General features: G+C 38.0%; 1 protein-coding gene across 11 annotated transcripts in view; it reads right to left on the minus strand.

Moving 5' to 3' along the window:
* MEF2A (myocyte enhancer factor 2A) overlaps positions 1 to 19,402 on the minus strand; it is an 88,017-nt gene that overhangs the window by 43,888 nt on the left and 24,727 nt on the right. For 6 of the 11 annotated variants that reach the window (XM_083850405.1, XM_083850407.1, XM_083850409.1 and 3 more), the window contains exons 2-3: positions 9,956 to 10,154; positions 3,658 to 3,861 (exon numbers count right to left, since the gene is read on the minus strand). In XM_083850405.1, the coding sequence (XP_083706531.1) occupies positions 3,658 to 3,861; positions 9,956 to 10,009 (258 nt within the window). In that variant the 5' untranslated portion in view covers positions 10,010 to 10,154. Of the gene's footprint in view, positions 1 to 3,657; positions 3,862 to 9,955; positions 10,155 to 10,426; positions 11,265 to 19,402 lie in introns of those variants that run through there. The other 5 variants (XM_083850400.1, XM_083850406.1, XM_083850408.1 and 2 more) reach the window with 5 other exon arrangements.

Here is a 19,402-nt window from a genome sequence, read left to right on the forward strand (position 1 = left end):
AATGCTGAAAACAGTTTCAAATTGAAAAAAACGTTCAAGAATACTGTAGTTGAGTCCCAGCACAAAAATGCCATACAAATTATCCTTTAAAGCTGATTACTGATTATCTGTTACAAGACAATTTCTCTTCATTTTCGAACTACCAAATGGCAGGGAATAGGACCATCTTCACGTATAGCATAGATAGAAAGCTAAACATAAAATAAAATACAAGTGCATAACATCAAATTCCAGCTATTCATGCATCTTTGATTCTGCCAAGATGGCTCAAAGAACATATTTCTTACATAGGAACACAGAGAAGAATATAGGATAAAAACAGAGCATTGACATCTGCAATAAAATGTACAATTAAAAATATACGGGTGCAGGGAACGTATTAAAAAAATCTAGTACTCATTTGAGACATCAGTGCTCTCCCTCCTACTATGTTTTCACACAAACGTTCCAGCAGCAAGACGAGATACCAAGCTCTGGGCATACAAAAGCAATTCCTATGCCAAGATTGAGCAGTAGGCAACTCTAAGGGGAAGATGTCTCATCAATTGCATTTTATCATTTACAATACCGCCATCTACACATTGCTGAAAACAAGTATCAGCAGATCTGTTTCTTCCCTTATACAGCTTCTGACCTGCCTGGAATTAGCTTTCTCCTCTACCACAGTAACAAAACCCCCCGTCAAGCGCATCAGGAACACAGTGGGTCACGACAAGTTTCGCAGTGAGCCTACAATACAATAAACACTACCTGTCACATTCAAGGATGCAAATGAATTACTAAATGTTAACTAGATACATACATCAGCTATAACTCCTTAAAATGAAATTAATTATGCTAAATTAGTTTAGGATATACTTAAAGGTATTTAGTTCCTTTGTAATACATATTGGTTAAGTTGTATTTCCAAATAGGCACAATTTAGAAGCCATTTCATGTTGTTCTTTCAGAATGTTTCTAAAACGCTGGTGTTGTAACTTGACCTGCATCAGGCCACAACCATTCATTAATGGTGAAATTACATGAAGCACCAAGCTTTTGACAATTTGCTGCTGCTTCAGTACAGAAGTCTTATTCTCCCCCTGCTCATCCCTCCTCTCACACCCCTGCATACCTACGTGCTGTACCTATCACTGCATCTGCTCCAAAGCAGGTCATATTCTCTGCTGAGCCAATTCAGCTCTGTTGTAAAGCAAAAAAGTAGGTAATTTTTCACTTAATTTGTGAGTCGAATCTGTTCATGACCCCATCATAAGAATGAAACCTGTTCCTAGAAAATTTAATATAAATTTCAGTGATAAAAGGAGAAAGATTAAGTACAAACAAATTGGCATGGAAAGTTCTTATTTCATCTTTTTTATATGACAAGATAAGAAATGGAATAATAACTAAAAAATAGCATCACTTTATCATGACATTCTTAGCTTTCCTCGTGTTTAAATCAAGAAAAAAATATGGAAAAGGCTGTGATTTATATTTACCAAACTGCCTGTTTTGGGTGCAATTTTAAGAAATGAAGACTTCGACTGTGATCTCTCTCGTATCTCTTCAATTTTTATTTTATTTTTCTCAAAAGGTCACATTTAGAATTTGGGTGAGTTTTGCCCAAATTGTGCCAAAATCCTAGATACAGCTATCTCTTATACTCCTGCAATGGTGAGACCCAGTAAGAGATACATTCTGGCTATACAACATTGTTAATCCAGAGACCTGATAGCTGCAAAATTACCACTAAGTAACATCAGAAAAAATACACACTGGAAATAAATATCATATGGCAAATGTAAGTAGAAGAATAAACCAACAACCTGGAAAACAAAATTAAAACTGCAAAAACAGGAAAACCAGTATTTTTTCTCTAAGAATCACTACTTTTATGACCTTCCAAAAAAAGATTATTTTTCTAAATTAAGGAAAAGATGTGATTTACTTATAGTGGGAAGCAAACCATTCTACCCACGACTGAAATCTCCTAATTGCCTAAAAAACAACAGTCAAGAGGCCAAAGTTACCACCGAACAGAGCAAGTCTAAAATGCAATTAGTTGCAAAAATGAAACTGCAGTCTCCCTCAACTACTGTACAACAAAATTTTTATTCCTGGAATGCAACAGAGAAACAATCAAGCTACCTTAGATATATTGAGCTTATAAATATTTCATCCTCCTGATTTACTTAACTTTGCCATCAAGAACATAGCCATGACCTTAGAGAACGTTAAAAAAAAATCCCACAAAAGTATACACTTCCCTCTTGGGCTAAATGACTTGGATTTTTTTTTGCTTTCTTAGAACTAAGAAATAAAGTCTGTTCTTAGGAACAGACTAAAGAGTACACAAAAACACTTCTAATTCATTCTCTTGTTTTTCAAGCACAGTAGAAGTCTCAAATCCCTTACTAGTATAATACAATAAACCTACAGAAGCAACGCTCTAACCAACCTGCAGGTAAGTCCCTGCATATTCCCCCAGAACAGAAAAAATATATGCACTTTAATACTGTCTGCCCTTTCTTATGTAGCTGCCAGGAGTCAAATACTTGACATCAGTTTGAATAAACAAATAAAATACAGGTGGCCTGGCATAGAAACAATTCTGGAAGAGGTTCCCATTCCTCAAGACGAGAAGCAGCACTATTTCCACAAATCATAACATAACACATAAGGCCTGCAGAATGGAAGTCAGCCTGCTTGCATCCCTATCTCTAATCTGTCTGTCACAGGCAAAAGCTTACCTCACAAGAATTAGGTTTTCCCTTCCTCTACAGGGGTTAACCTTATTTATACTAATCCAGTGACTAAATAATATTCCTTCAACTCTTCAAAGCTTATATTATCCCTCTCACTAGCACCCAAAGCTGAAGACAGAAGTTGGGGAGGTTTTATTCCAGATCACAAAAGGAGGCTGACACTAAAGGCTAATCACTATCCCTAAATCACTCCTAACAAGTAAGGTGTTTGGAGACAGCTTCAGAATTTAAATGCAAGTCAGCCACCTGTTCTGGTCCATTTACAAGACTACAGGAGACGTGACTCCTCTGAAACCCAGTTACAGTACATGAAAGACTGCAACTGCCAAGAAAACCCCTGATTTCTGCTGTACCTAGTTTAGAAATTACATACTGGAATTATATAAAACACATACATACAATCTGAAATTATATTTGAAGCACAAACACAATAAAAATAGAAGCTAAGACCTTTGAGTAAAAATATTCATGGTATTCTATTACTGCAGAAACTGATCGTTTTACTATGTACTAACAGTGTTTTAACTGACATACAAAGCAACTGGTAAAAAAAATTAACTGTAATTGTAGTTTAGGTTGATGTCCACTCTCCAGACATTATTCTCCATGCAATTAATTTGTTGTTTCCAAAAAACAACATCCTTCATACTCTATTTCCATTATCAAATGTGGTTGAAATCAAACAAGTTACCCAGAAACTGACAGGGGGTGGATGGCAAATGGAAGACAACATAGATTTAAAGACAACTTAACCCCTTAGAAAAATCAGACTGAAAACAGTAATTGACATTTTACAACAAAGTTTTCAAGTTATTAAATACATTTAGTTAAAAGAGCTTAAAATACTATATTACTTAATATTTGAAACACTAAGGAGAAAATAACACAGATCATCTTTTCAAATTGTTACCTCAACAATATCTGAGTTGGTTCTGCTTTCATGGGGCTCGTTGTATTCTGTGTATTTAAGTAGAACTTTGTCCATATCAGTGCTCGCATACTGAAAGAGTTTGTTAGAGCTGTTAAAAATGATGAGTGCTATTTCACAGTCACAGAGTACACTCAACTCATATGCCTTCTTCATTAATCCGAACTTCCTCTTTGTAAAGGTGACCTAGAGAAGAAAGAATAATAATTATTTTTTTCCAGATAACAAAATTATAAAGGACTATAATCAAGTATATAACTACCAAGACGAGTCAAAGTTTGTAGGATCCTCTACCTTTATTTCCTTCTGTTTAACCAACATTAGCTCCAAGTATTAAAATATTTTCTTCTGTGATGATTAGAGATAGTCTCTATCAGCTTTAGTTACTCACAACCTTAATTCTTTTAAGGTATTTTCAGTCACTTGGGACAGGATGGAACAATCATTGTCCTATTAGAACCGCTGGGGGAAAATAAGCCCATTACAGATGATCACAAAGAAGCATTTGCCAAACAGGGGAAATGGAGAGGTATTTCATTATAAAAATTGCCATCATTCATGGAAGAAAGTTTTAAAATTTAGTCCTTTCACGAGATTTCAGTTACTTAAGGATATGAGTGTCAAAATATTTGACATCAAGTCAAATCAATGAAACCTGCTTTATGGATTTCTGTAGTTTATAAGGCATTTTTGGAAGATGGATGGGAAAACGTTGTGTATAGACACCTTAACACATTTTTTTTTTCTAGAGATTATAATCTTATACATATTACTTCATTACTATCCATAACACAAAATGCATACCATCCTTCTCAGTACGTAACAAGTCTCACAAAGGGATGCAGACAGATATGCTAACAAATGTGTACAGCATGCAGACAACAACTCAATTATTAAAACAGTGTTCACATTCTTTGCACTTGCCCCATATACACTGGGAAAAGTACTGCAGACCTGAGGTTCCTCCGCAGCTATAAAACACAATCCAAGTCCATCAAAAAAAAAAATGTTTTACAAACGCTTTCTCTCCCCCCAAAGAACACTCTGTACATAGGATTTTGAAAACCTGGGCTGTTAACACCTAGCCACGGTACAAATGGAGGTAATAAATGCAGGACCTGGACAGATGAGAATATGGATCAGTTCTGTTTGTATCAGTACACTTTCAGGACGGATAGGAAGCGAGAGTGCCTTGTGTTCGACAGCAAGTCAGCTCATGTCTGCTTGGCCTGGAACTTTGCCATTTCCCATCGCTTTCCTTCTATCCTCTACTTATGCTCCACTTACTATACCGTCAGTACTCTGCAGTATCCACTTTTTGTTCTTGTCTGGTAATACGGCATAATACTGAACAGATTACTTGACTGTCAGTTTCAAACTTCCCTGTTTCTAAAATAAGCCCAATTCTCCCAGGGAACAATGAAGTTTAATGTTTGAAAGTATGCGATTATGATTCTGCACACTTTTAACCACGTAAAGACAGACATCGTAACATATACAATGAAAACACATGTAAAACATGGTTTCCAGGACAAATAAATTCCTAGTGCGAGGAAGAGACCGAGTCTAAAAATAAGCCAAGTTACCATATGAGAAATGTGTGTGATCGTTGCCAAAGCAGTACTGTGGACTAGGACAAGCACAAACAAAGAAAGAAGAATCATTTGTTTATACTCATTTAAAACCACAGATTTCATTTTTAAGAAGCCTTCTTGGTTATTTCAATTTACACTAAGAACAGCAAGGAGAATTCTCACTTGTCTTGTACCTTTCATATGAATAAAATTAAATACCTATTAAAATGATGATTTAACATTTATACTGGGCTTCCTCATAACATCCATATCATTCTAGAAAAATAATTTTCAACAGAGAAGGTTCTTTTTGTTTGTTTGTTTGTCTTCCCTCAATTTCTATAGCATACATTTAGGAAAAAAAAATCATTTGAAATATGCTTACTATATGCAAGTAACTGGATGCCAATTAACTAAATCCTAAAAGCATACCTGGTACATACTGTACAGAGATTTTAAGTTTGTAACAAAACTTAGGGTTCCTTGGTTTGAGGGAAGGGCAAGCCATTACCTTAAGGGGTGCACTACTAAAGCACTAAAACCAGGCAGAAAAAACTCCCAGGGATTCTGTTGATCTAGTCTTGACCTCATTCTGAAGAAGCTAGTTTGAAATTTCAAAGTAAGTTTCAGGCAATGATCTAGTTCTTCCTACTTCTAAAAAATCAGTGCAAATTATGAAAAAGCAACCTTCTCTTATTTCAGCTCATCCACTGCCAATCAAATTAATCCAATCGCTGAACAATGCAAGACAGTAAGAGCCAAAAAAGGTTCCTTTAAACATCTCTGTAGTTCCATGGAAGGAAGTTGAACAGACTAGATTTTTTTCCCATGAATGCAGTCAGATATATTACAACCCCAGCTCCACCTAAGTTCCTGTGCAGTGTTTCTGACAAAGAAACTTCTTGAAGATCACTAATCACAGAGCCTTGCGTGAGACCTGAATAGCGTATTCAGATGAATATTTGCAGTAAAATTTTTATTCAGTCTTTTGGAAAGAAGCTCTATTAATACACAAAACTCTTTCAGAAACAATTTTATGTCAGAGTGCTCTAACACAAATTCCAACTATGGCAAGCAGATCCTCTTTAGCTACTTATTGTTGAACAATTACAATACATTACTGAGACAAGATGCCAAAAATCCAGCAGGATGGACCTTAGTGCATCTTCTGTCGGTATTCTGTTTTCAGTTAACAATTCAGCATGTTGACCAAGTACAAATGTAAGCTTGACTGGGTTATATTTCTCACAAATGTAGGTGGAAATTTTGCTAACCATATATAATACAAACAAGCAGCTTTTTAAAGAAAAACGTTTTAAAACCGATCTTGTTTAAGTCTCCTAGCAGTTCTGCCACTTTACACATTTTTTCAGAAAACTTGGGATTTATTTAGTCTGTCTTGGACGAGACACTAAGAATTACATTTTTTGATTCCTTTTTGGAGGAGGTTTTTGGTTTTTTACTTTTTTTTTTTTTTTTAAGACAGTTGTTCTTCTTCTGACACTGCAATTACAAGACACTTTTAGAGACTATTACCTGAGTAGGTGCAGGTATAGACAGGTACATTTATGTTTATTTTTTGTCAGAAAAAAGGCACCATAAACAAGATGTGTATGTACTATATTACTTTGAGAAGTCAGCAAGTGAAAAGACCGAAAGCTTTGTTCCACTGAGGACCTGTATGATCCTGCAAAAGGCAACTTCACCTCTCTACTGATTCACTATTCTTCTCATCTCGTAAGGCTACTTGCTTTGTGCTTGTCCAGTGCTTAAAAGCCCCACTCCCACTGGAGTCCAGGCCTAACTTAGTGCACATAGCTTGTTACGAACTCAATTCTCACTTAAAAACTTACAAAGCACCCTATTAGTTTCTTTCCTTCTCTTGCGATTTAGTGTGCAAATCCATTCTGGACCACACTAAGAACACAAACCGTGCATCACTGCAAGCCAATGGCTTCCCCAGTACTCTTCTGTTTTGGTTAGCAAAAAAGGACGGAGGAAGAAGACAGTAAAGGCAGCAAGACTGAGCTCCTTTGGTATCTAATTTACTGTACTTTATTCTCTTCAGCTTAATGAACATAAATGCCCTGCAGCTCATTCAAGCAGATAAGACTTCTTAATTAATAATACAATGACAGTCTCATGGCAATTGTAATCCCCCAGAGTAATGGTCTACATAAATTGTTTTGAGCTCACACACAATCCCATCAGAAATAGGATGCTTCTGATATACCATTAGCTTTTCTTCCCACAAGTTACACAAACTTGCTATACAAGCAAAGATCTATCACGTTCTATTTGCATTTCCAAACAAAAACCACACTAAACAGCAAGACATCACTCATATATTCATGCATGACCTACTAACCAACTACGCATGCCGTAGAAAAACTGACAGAACACAACTGAACCATGCTCTGTAGTTGGCAAAATAAACCCTATATATCCTCCTTATCTAGATCAACAAAAAAAATCTTAAAAGTAAATTAATACACCAGTGGTGTTAAAGGGCACCATCAACACCTCTACAACATTGACTCTACTGACAAAAGCTATGATATGGAGATCCTAAAAAAAGGAACAAAGCCACTGAAGTCAGGGTACAGTATAAGGATATTTCTTATTTCAAACCTAACAAAGTTGTCCAACTTCCTCCAACCAAGCTGAAGGGGAGTGGGAGGAGCAATCAATTTCTATCTCTTCAATTCGCCTGAAGTTCTAGAGCAAGATCTAAAAGAAGTTATAATTCATCTGCTTTTACTACTTGTACTTCAGACATTTATCTACATCAAACACGCAGTCACTGTGTGATTAAAGCTGTTCAAACACAATACCTGGCTTTCTCCCAAACTCCAATAATACTCTTCTTGCTATATATAGCCTTCTCAGAGTGTACACTGCTTTAAAGTGATACAGGGAGAAAAACAATCCCTATTTCGCAAAACAATGGGCTCTGAGCTAATGCAGCAGCAACAAGACAGCCTCATGGAACTCCGTCACTACCCTCAACATCAGTCATTATCTTTTAAAGAGATAAACAACATCAAGTTGGTGCTCGACAGAAGTTAAGAAAAAAAACAACAAAGCAAATACTATGAAGGGAATAGAGAACAGCCATCGCTTCATTGCTATATGTTCATGTTTTGTAAGAACCTTGAATACCAAGTGCAGTTCTGGGTTGCTTTGCCTTCAAAAAAAGAACACAGCAGTACTCAAGAAGGTTCATGGACAAGAAGCAAGACTGATCGAGGTGTGGAATACGTGGAATAAATTCAGTACAAAAAACAAGCCTGGGTTCTTCAGCCTCAAAAAAAAGTTAGCTGGAGAGAAAATAAGACAATATGGGAGAAGTCCACAAAATAACAAGCAAGATGGACAGACTGGATAGGGACTGATTCCTGCCTCCTTCATAAAGAGATAAAAAAAACTAGCAGAAGCATAACTAAATTACTTTTTTTCTTGAAACAACAGGTAACAAACCTATAGGAAGTCTGAGCCAAAAGATCTTATAAATGCTGCAACTTTATAAGGGCTCAAAGCATGACTGAACAAGTCCCCTGGGGAGGGGGGCAGGGGGGTGGAAATCCATTAATGGTTACTAAATATACGGAAACCACATCCAGCTCAGGAAATCACTGAGCTAAGAATAGTTAGAAGTTGGAAGAGGATTACAGAGCAGTGTAACATGTGCACCTCTATCCTACACTTCACTGGTTATTTGCTTCTGACCATCACAGTAGAAAAGATACTGGACTAGTTGTTTTTTAGTCTGATTCACGACAACTGTTCTTGAAGATCCTAAGTCATTCCTACGTTACTTTTCCTTAAAAATTGTAGCTTCCGAATACCCCACACTACACATTTCAGCATTAATTAAATTTTTGCCTAGTATATCACAAAGCAATTTGGAAAGTAACAGGAAACACTACTTTGGTGAGTAGACATCAACTTTTGGTGCTTTTAAAGTTGACAGGATGCATCTTTATTAGGGCAAGAGCAACCAAGTAACCAGCCTTCCCTAGGCCATTCTTAAAGCAATCCACTTTCAAGTACTCTTCTCTTTTGACAGACATTTTTTGAAGACAGTTGTAGTGAACAACTCTTGAAGGAATATAATTCAATGCTTTTAAATGGATGCATGTTAACAAAATCCATTACCATACTATACCCACTGAAGGGGAAGGTATTCACCACCACCTCTTCACTAGCACTGTAATATTCACTATAGACTACCACCACAGATCACTGTCCACAGATCTGTCAAACAGCTCTATCAAACATGCTGCAGAAAATACTTTTACTATATCCTTTCTGAATTTCTCATCCTGTCTCTTCATCACCATGTGGTCTTGGTAGCTATCAGATCAAATAAGGTGTCTGTTTCAACAGATCTTGCCTACAGTCCTCCAATCTACTGGAATGACAGAGTAAGGCACCATTTAAATAGGAACAGTTATAACAGTTATACAGTGATTTTGATTTAAAGCAGTAATTGATATTACTTATAACAACAATTTTCCCTACAAATGCAGTATAAACATAACAAGACATATTTCTTATTTGTGTTCTGGTAATGCCATCTGTAGACACAGATGAAGACAAAACTCAGCTTTAGAAGGGTGAGTTAAGAGAATGAAGGTACTTAAGTCTCCATTCACTTTTTGGATTTCTGATGATCATGTTCATGCAGACTTCTTGTTTCTCACCTGTCTGTTCCGTTCATCCATTATTCTCGTGATCTGTATTTTCTTTCTCCCCATTTTCAACCTCTTCTTTTCTTCACTTCACAATCCAGAAATATACTAATCCAGGAAATTTCACTCTTCGGTATTCTAACACATGATATGGTTTTCTTTTACTTTGTCTTCAGCTTGAGAAACGGTTCCTATTTCTTCTTATAAACCCCTAAAAATAAAATTGAAAAAAATTAATGATCCTCCTTCAGTAATTTTTAAGTAAAACACTTGCATAGTCACAAAACATATGCACACAAAATAATTTCAGTGATTAAATGAGTATTTTCATTACTAAGATATACTACACACTTTGTTCAAATTGAATTCCAGCTACTGTGTTTTTTTTTGTTTGTGCTGAATTACTTCAAAAACAGACAGTAATCTCATCCCCTTTCAACTGATGCTTAGAAACCAACAACTGTCAGAGGGGGCAGTGCTTACCTCTCTAAGCTTTAAGCATCACGTTATCTTAGGTTTCAAAAACTGACCCAGAAAGTTTTAGCGAACTCCATCCATTATTTTAGGAAGCCTTATGTTGTAGGGGACAAAAGAGGGAATACTTTTACTTAAAAGGATGAAGACCATAGAAAATATTCTCAACAGAGAGAATTTCGCATCTACCAAGATACCAAGGAATAATAAAGAAATTCACAGTTACTCTCTACAATAACCTCTAAATTTCACATTTGCCAATAAATCAATTACCAGTCCAGCATTTGCTTAAATTTGGTAAATTGTAAGATACGTGAAGCTGCATGCAAACTTGAAAAGCCCAAGTGCCTTCATAATGTGTTTATCTAGTAATTATGCAAACTAACTTGTCAGACTCTGAACATTAAAAATATTACATGCATTTTCTGTTTAAAAAAAAAAAAAAAGAACTACCACCACCACCAAAAACCTTTTAAGCCATATTTCAGACAGTGTTTGAATTGTAGGATAACATTAATTCAACAAAATAGGAGAAAATGTCTAAATAAATAGCCTCTGGAACACTGACTGTATACTAAAATTCATATTCAGACATGAAACATGTACAACTTACTCTATTACCACCTATTATTCATTAAAACAAAAGGGGTGAAAACAGCCACAACATTAGTTTATAACCTCTCTCATTTGCCAACCCAGAATGTCACTGGAAATCAAGCGCTGCGTATTTTAATATGGGTGTCACCCCGCCAGATCCTTGAGGCCATGTGTAGAAAGTGGTACAACCACATCACCGTCAGACAGTTAATAGGCAGAGACAGCAAGAGGCGATTAGTCACAGGCTACACTTCACAATGCATTCAATTTACACTGAGCAAACAACCATGCCATTCTGATGCAGCTTGGGGAAAGAAAAAAGGGGGGGGGGGGGGGAGAAGAGGTGGAGGAACATCACAAAATGAAGGGATGTCATTTTATATTTACCTGATATCAACAAAGGACTGCCTTGGTAAAAATACAAAATGCCCAACACTATTTAGAAATACTAGTCAATGGAATTTAAGACCAAAGGAGCACAGACTGTGTGATGTCCACTGGTCAAAAGTATATGAGCTAGATGTTATTTATACTTCAAAACACTTGAAAAGCATGCAGTGCTGCATTCCTTGTTTTTTCTTCAAGCAAAAAAAAAAAAAAAACCTTCCAAGGAGCTAGTAAAAAGTATTAATAGCTAGTTAAGGCCAGATGAGCCAGCCTCTACACAACCAAAAGCACACAGCAAGTATTTTACATGGAAAACAACAGCTGGCATATAAATTTCTACCTTTTTTTGGTGAAAAAACACCAAGAATATCCAGCAAACTATTAAGTTTCAATTCATGTAACATGCAGACTTCAGTCAGCTGCCTCATTCTCTTAAAAAAAAATCACCTCATGTTATGATCACGTTAAATTTAGTCATGCAAAAATCTGGTTGCATTCCTTGGACGTGGCTTATCAAAGGGTCTCTGTGGGCAGCTATTAAAAATTCTGTTTTCTTCTTCATGTGCAGCTTCATTTTCTAATTTACCATGTATTATTGAAGTAGTTTTCTGAGTACAAAATTATCAGATTCCTGCCTCTGCTTTGTGCAACTGCTCACCATCATAAGCACTCTTACGAACAGCCACCACATGATAGACCAGAGATCCACCTGGTCCAGCATTTTATCTGTGGCTATTAGCAAAGAGCACTAGGATGAAAAAGGAGAGAGACAGAAATCATGTAAGCACGTATCACTTAGAAGCAATATTTATAACGCGTTTTCTCCAGATATTCAGTGATTTTTAAATAAAGAACTTCTGGAGTCATATATGAAATCTTAAATTCAAAGCTCTTCATCCAATTTTCTTCCACTTTTGAAACTGTGGAAACTTTTCGCATCCTGTAGTGAGGAGCTTCACAGCTTAGTTATGCATCAGAATAAAAGAGACGTCCTTTTATTTAAGCCTGATCCTGTTTGTTAGAGTTGATACCAACAGATCTTGAATAACACGAGGCAATGAACCATCTGTTGTCTTCACCCATCATGTCAGTTCTCATTTTGACGCCTATCCTCTATCTGCCTTCAGTTACCTTTCTCCAAACTCAAGAAAACCACTCCAATCAATCACTTCTTGCTCGAAAGCCGCTCTCTGCCTAGCTATGCTGTCCGTCTCTCCTCCCTTTCCAGTTTCGCTCTGTTCTTTCTGCAACACAATGACCAGCAGCGTACACAGTATACACAGTAAGAGGTCTACAAAAATTTAAGATCATTTACCATAAATTTGTACAGAGGCATAAGAATATTTTATGTTCTACTACACCGACATTAGACAGAGACCTACATAAATACGCCAGTTCTTGAACTTTTCCTGAGGAACTCTGGGAAGCAAAGCAGTGCTCCAGAACACAATTGGAAAACCCTGATGTGGGACCACTCACTCCCTTCCTACAGACCTGCCTCATCTACTCACATCTTCCACCTTCTGCAGCAGGTGTTCAAAACCAAGTCTCTGCAGTGAATAAAAGAACAGGCTCATGGGGGAAACAGGGTAGAGGAGAGAAATATGGTGTGAAATTATATGATCTGTACACTTCAGGAGACAAAATAGGAGACAAACCTTTTCTGTCAGCTAAAGGAAGAACCAATAGTAAAGAAATGCCGTTATCTGCTCCAGAAACTATCACAGGAAAAAAATGGGCAAACCGACAGCCATTTTCACCACCATTTTGTTATAATTCTGGGTGCTATTTCAGGTCCTCTAAAACCAGTATGCTCTATCAGGCACAAACACATCAATCCATTGCCCATTTACCGCCTCTGCTTCACCCTATTCACTAAGCACAAGGCTTCCTCTTGTTCCAGGTCCGCTACCTTCCTCAACCTCCTGCACCCTCTCGCTTGACCAGTTCCCCCACCCATTTGCACACCCATCCCGTCTCCACCAGCCTCTCCTCCCTCCCCACCAGTCGCTGTGGACACCAGAAACGTGGCCTGGAAGAACATTTGCCAAAGGCAACCCAGCTCCCTTTCAGTCTGGTCAAACACTAGGCGATTTTCAAAGCTAAGGGTTGAAATAGAGGCTCGGCATGTACTTTGGGAAGAACCGATCTTGCTACTAACTGCAGAATCAGGGTAAATCATGCAGTAAAAAGCCATTTTTCGTGCACGTTCGGAAGATCCAAATGAAGTTACCACCAATGACAAATGCACTCCACGCTTCCCAGGGGAGCAATGAGTTTTCCTTTTCCTAATCCTTGATCACGTCACAGTTGCAGTTTTATTTTCCTTCCTGCTCAGCAGCAGAACTCCTAAGAGATGGTGTCCGCTGTACGGTTACATCAAAAATGTACTTAGCAAAGTTCTCAGTTTGCTGTCATGGCTCTATTGCAAACGTACGTAGGTAAAATTCTTAAGTCACAACGCCTTCTCATGTAGATCATCACCAAACTTTTGCTCAAATAAAGGAAGTTAGTAAGCATATGAAGATGAATGCAAATTTATTTCCGAATGTAAACATGAAACTCACGTTAAATAACCTGGCCAAAGGTAAAGTTCTACTTCCCTAAGTGACAGAAACAACTGACAACCACCAAAGCTTTACATCTGCCTTCATAGGCACACAGAAGCAATTCTTTTTTTCTTTGGGGTGGTGGTGGTAACAATTTCAGGCATCTGTTAAACAAAAAAGCGGGACTAAGGGGAGAAAAAGAAGAGGAAAAAATTATGTGCTTCGTGATAAGCTTCAAACAGAAAATAACGTCAGCTCGCAATAATAGTCATAAAAATGAGGTTAGTAGCTGTCTAAGTAAAAGCCTCTATTATTCTATAAAAGTACTATTTACTCCAAATTTTCTGGATTGGATTGATTCTTTTTCCACACACTAACTACTGAAAGACATCAGAAACATATGCAGAGATATACCATACACCTTCATAACTGCACATTTTGAGCAACTCAGATCAGTTCGTTTATTCTCAAGATCGCTTACAGTTTCACAAATAGCGGAAGATATACAACTTTAAAGCAAGGAAATGGTATTTGACCTACTTTAAAAGATCCTTTCAAGGGTTCAGTGGAAACAAATTATATCGGTCTTGAAGCCTTCTGGCAACACAGGTTAGGAAAAAACTGTGTCAGAATTATAATCCTTCCATTTATTTTCCCTGTATTTCCCTCTGCTTCTCTTTGGTTTGTTGGAACTTCCATTTCCCAATCATGGTTACAGGTTGCGTTTGACAGTAACCACATCAGCACAGCTTGTTCACTGCAATGCATGCAAAGAAATGCGTGTCATCGTGTCAGATCATCTGCATGTTAACTCTCAAAAACCAGAGCTGCGTGGATCTGTATAGATGCATCTTACAGCGATGAGCCTTGCCTAGGGCTTACTGAATAGCAAAATAATTCTGGCCGGATCACAGTTAACAGGTGTTTCTAGTCTCAGAAGAGCCAGGGCCAGATACGTTTACAGATTTGGCTCCTTTACCTCTAAGCAGGAGCTGATGGGCATAGACTGATAGACTGCACAACCAACCCAAGGCTGAACAGCCCCTTCACTCATAATTCAAAGTAATACTTCGCATGTGTGGCAACGGCGTGACCAGAATATAAATACTGAGATGGAGATGAGGCTCGTCGCCAGCTCCTGACTGGTTTACATCCGCAAAGCAGGTATCACAGCATATCTCGTTTTTCTGTAATACCTAGAAACATGTAAGTGTCCTCCTTCCCCACCCTATAGCTCCAGGTAGCAATAGCTAGAGAAAACGAAGAGTCAAATAATGCTTTCACCGAAAGAATTCATCAAAAGGTTAATGGGGTGTATGGAGTTGGGTCAAGCATCAGACCAACTTACAAAATATATTCACTTGGATTTGGATCTGCACTGAAACGTGCTGAGAGCCAGGGGGTGTTACCACAGCACTCTAGATGCTCAGCCAGCCCTGCTCCAAAATTCACTGCTACCACTTGGAAGTCAGATTTTAAAATTAAGATTTCAACCACAGGGACTCCAGCTACCTACATTTTCATTTAATAAAAATGAAGCTCACATTCTCACTGGGGTTTTTGCAGAGGTGTGCAAAAACAGTGACCAAAATATTTTCTACAACCTTTCTATAGCCTTGCATCATTCACTGTTATAAAGAATTTAAAATGTGTAGAACAATAGCATGGTCTACCCCTTTAAAACAAGACTATGTTGCCATTTGACCTCCTACTTCTTGCCATACTGCAATATTAGGAAAAAAAAAAATACTTTTTTCCATCCTCTGTTTTAGTCATTCTTCTACGTCCAAGTAGAGCCATACAGTCAATTGGACTGGCCTCAGAGGGTCTTCAGCTAGCAAGGGATACACAAGCATTGTTACAAAAACAATAATCCAAGCCTTAGCCAAAATAACTTTTTTTTTTTAAGTAGGACAACGTAAAAAAAACAGGAAGCTATAAACAATTCTTTACTGATATTCTTTTCAAGCATGATAAAACGCTCGTTTCTTTCAGCTGGGAAGAACACCACAGAAGTATCCATGTCTTTCACACCAGACCATTTAAGCAAACTTCTAAGAGTGGATTTGTGGAGCTCTGCAACTAAACACGCTCCTCAATTTCAACATTAAAAACAACAAATCTATTTTGAGCTTCTAATTTGTAAGTTACATAGCTTTTCAAATTAGGTTCTCGAGGCTTATTAGAAGACCTCAGACTACTTTAAAAAAGTCTTACTGAAGAAGGGCAACTCCTGATGATGATTGATGGTCTTAACACCGCCTTTCCTGCCTTTCGTTTACATGCAGTTAAGTCCTGCCTAAAATGAAGTCAAATAACATCACCTTGTGAACAGAACTACAGCAATCTAAACTGCATGAAAAACCAACTGAGATTCAGATGGCTGCTTTTAAAGCATGTTTTATTACTCCTAGAACACACATTATTAAGGAGAGATTTTCTTGAGCTGAGGAAGCAAACAGATTTCAGGAACTACCAGCATCACCTATGACAAGATGTGCACTCCTAGATAACGAGAAACGTGGCATGGTCCTGAATCAAGGACAGCCAGGAATTCTGTTATTACTAGTTATTACTAGTTACTCAGAAGTAAATGTATTCACTTTTCAATTAAACTCAACACCCAAATATTTTTCATGTTACTTTATCATTATAAACTCTTGGCTTACTACTTCAGTCCATAAAATACATATCAGTCTATTCTCAGCATTTAAACTCTCCAGATAGCTTGGTAATGGCTGTTTTCTATCTGTAAAAACAGACATCTTCACCATGGATTTTAAGTGGCATTAAAATCTATTTTCTTGTTCCCATTTCTTTAAAGCTGTCCTAATGATTTGGTGAGAATCACCTGAAAACAGATCTTCAGGAACACAGGTAATTAACTAAAGAACACCCCGTCACCAACAGTGTGGACAATCAGAGTTTTTCTTCATCTTACAGTAAGAGAGAATAAAATACACAGAGTGTTCAGTCTCCAATGACTATTTGCTAACTAGCATGCAGCCTTCTTCTGGTTTTAAAGCATCTTAACACTTTTTTCAACAATTTTTCTTCAGGCTCATTGGCGCATCCTTAGGAAACAGTTAAAATACACTATATACCACTAAGTTAAATCATGGCTTTAAGAAAGGAAAAAAAAAAAAGCATTACCATTGGAAATTACCTTTCCAGAAGTCTTCCTATTTCATCAGTTACCTCAGTGAGACTCGCGCTTTAATTACTGCAGTCTTGGCTTATTACTTTTTCCATCTCAACTAAAGCTTATAGATTAAAAGAATACAGATAATCTTATACGGGGTGAAAAAAACCAAGCACATATTTTGCAAAGGTACCATAGCTCACTAAGTTCTCGACAATACTTCTGTTCCACAGAAGTATTGGAATCACGGAACATCCTGAGTTGGAAGGGACTGACAAGGAACATTGAGTCCAACTCAACATCTTGACGTAAGACATAAAGCTTCTAGAAACTGAGAGGTAGAAAGATTATTCAGAACACAGCACATACTGCAGGGCAATGTTATGAGATTTACTACTCTTATCCTTCAAATACTCTTTAAAATTGTATTCAAATTGTGCAGGCTGCACTTCAGTTCCTTTGTGCAAATGCCAAATAAGCAATTCTCCACTTAAGAAAAACAGTGTCTGTTCTCAGTATGTTACAGTTAACTGGTGAACAACTGGCATAGTTTTCCAAGGTATAAGTAGAAATCATAGGAGATTTTTCCTTTATATGCACGTATAAAAGACACTTGATTGCTCCTATTTTATTTTTTTTTGATTTATTTTAGTTTCTTCTACTGGGGAAAAAATAAAAGGAAGATAAATTGTGAGGTAAACTTTTTTTCTGCTAACATAGAAAACTGTATTGGCTGTGTACTTCAGCAAACTGACGTTGTGATTTGCAGCAAGACTAAAGCTGAGCAAAGTTCTGACCGCCCATCACTGACTGAACTCGTGGTGATTCGCTTTGACTTTTTCCAGAGGAAGACTGCCCACCCCGCCTGCAGAGCACAAACTGCTGAGGTAATGCAACAACCAGCTGCCTAACAGCGCCTTCAACACATGTTATTGAACAAACATCACTGCAATCAAAAACATCTACAGCTGACTTCAGGAATGTAATGGGATACAAAGGCAGCCGCAGCTTCCACATGGCTCCGCTTACACCGTCGCCTTATACAGTTTCCTCAAAGCAGGCTATAAACTAAAAAATTGGCAAATTTTAAGAAGTTCTTAGCAAGAGAGAAAAGTGAGCAAATGAGTGAATGGATGTATAAAAGGATTACAAACAAGATCCTTCCTTGAACACTGTGCCTTTGTGGTGTGCTTTGATCCAGCAGGGTCCATACCATGCAGCTGTTTGCTCAATCTCCCCCAGTGGGATGGTAAGAGAAGCAGAAAAAAGGTGAAACTCGTGGGTTGAGATAAAGACAGTTTAATAGGAATAAAAGGAAGGGAATAATCATTATTATTATGATAAAAGAATATACAAAACAAGTGATACACAAGGCAATTGCTCACCACCCGCTGACTGAGCCCAGCCCAGCCCCGAGGTGCAGCTGCCCCTGAAGCCCAGGCCCACACCGCTGTTGCTCAGCCCGATGCCACATGGCACGGGACATCCCTTGGGCCAGTTCGGGCCAGCTGTCCTGGCTGTGTCCCCTCCCAGGTCCTGTGCACCCCCAGGCTCCTCGCTGTCAGGGCTGAAAAGTCCTTGACTTTGTGTCAGCACTGCTCTGCGACAACTAGCATATCTGCATGTTATCAGCATTCTTCTCACCCTAAACCCAAAACACAGCACCACACCAACTACTAGCAGGAAAATTAACTCTATCCCAGCTGAAACCTGGACACCTTGGAAGATGCCTTCATTTGCAAGTTTGGCTTCAGTCAGAGGCTGTGTGAGGCAAAGCACCACATGCTCCCACTCTGTATTTAGGAAATTTTTTCCCACGGCTTAGCTCCTTCTTAGCTACCTGCTTCTTCCTGATCCTCTCTCTCAGCTTTTCCTCAGGCTCTCCATGAGCTGCAGGCCCCAAGCTTCTTGCCTCTCTCCTTTTTCCTCCTGCTATGACAGGTAGTCCCCACAACCGTTTCTCTCTTGAGCATACTAAGTTTCTTACCAAATACACACCTCCACTCTTGCAGAGCATTCCATGGGATCCAGGTATCCCTTTCAAAGGGGGACAAGACAGGAAAAATGAGAAAACCAGAAGAGAGACCACGCACCAAAGAATCTGTAAGCAGCTTTAAACCACTAAACAATTACCCAGAAAGCTTTCTTGATCATTTATTCAATGTCTGATTAAATAACAGCATGCAGTCATATTGTTGAAGTGCAACAATTATAAACCAGAGACGCGACAACATAATGCTAGAAACAGCCTGCATGCCTCAATGAGACATTCAGCAAGCCATGAAGACACCTACGTGTTTCTAACAAAGG

The sequence above is a fragment of the Anser anser genome (assembly GCF_964211835.1).
Source record: "Anser anser genome assembly, chromosome: 10".
NCBI classification, from domain to species: domain Eukaryota; kingdom Metazoa; phylum Chordata; class Aves; order Anseriformes; family Anatidae; genus Anser; species Anser anser.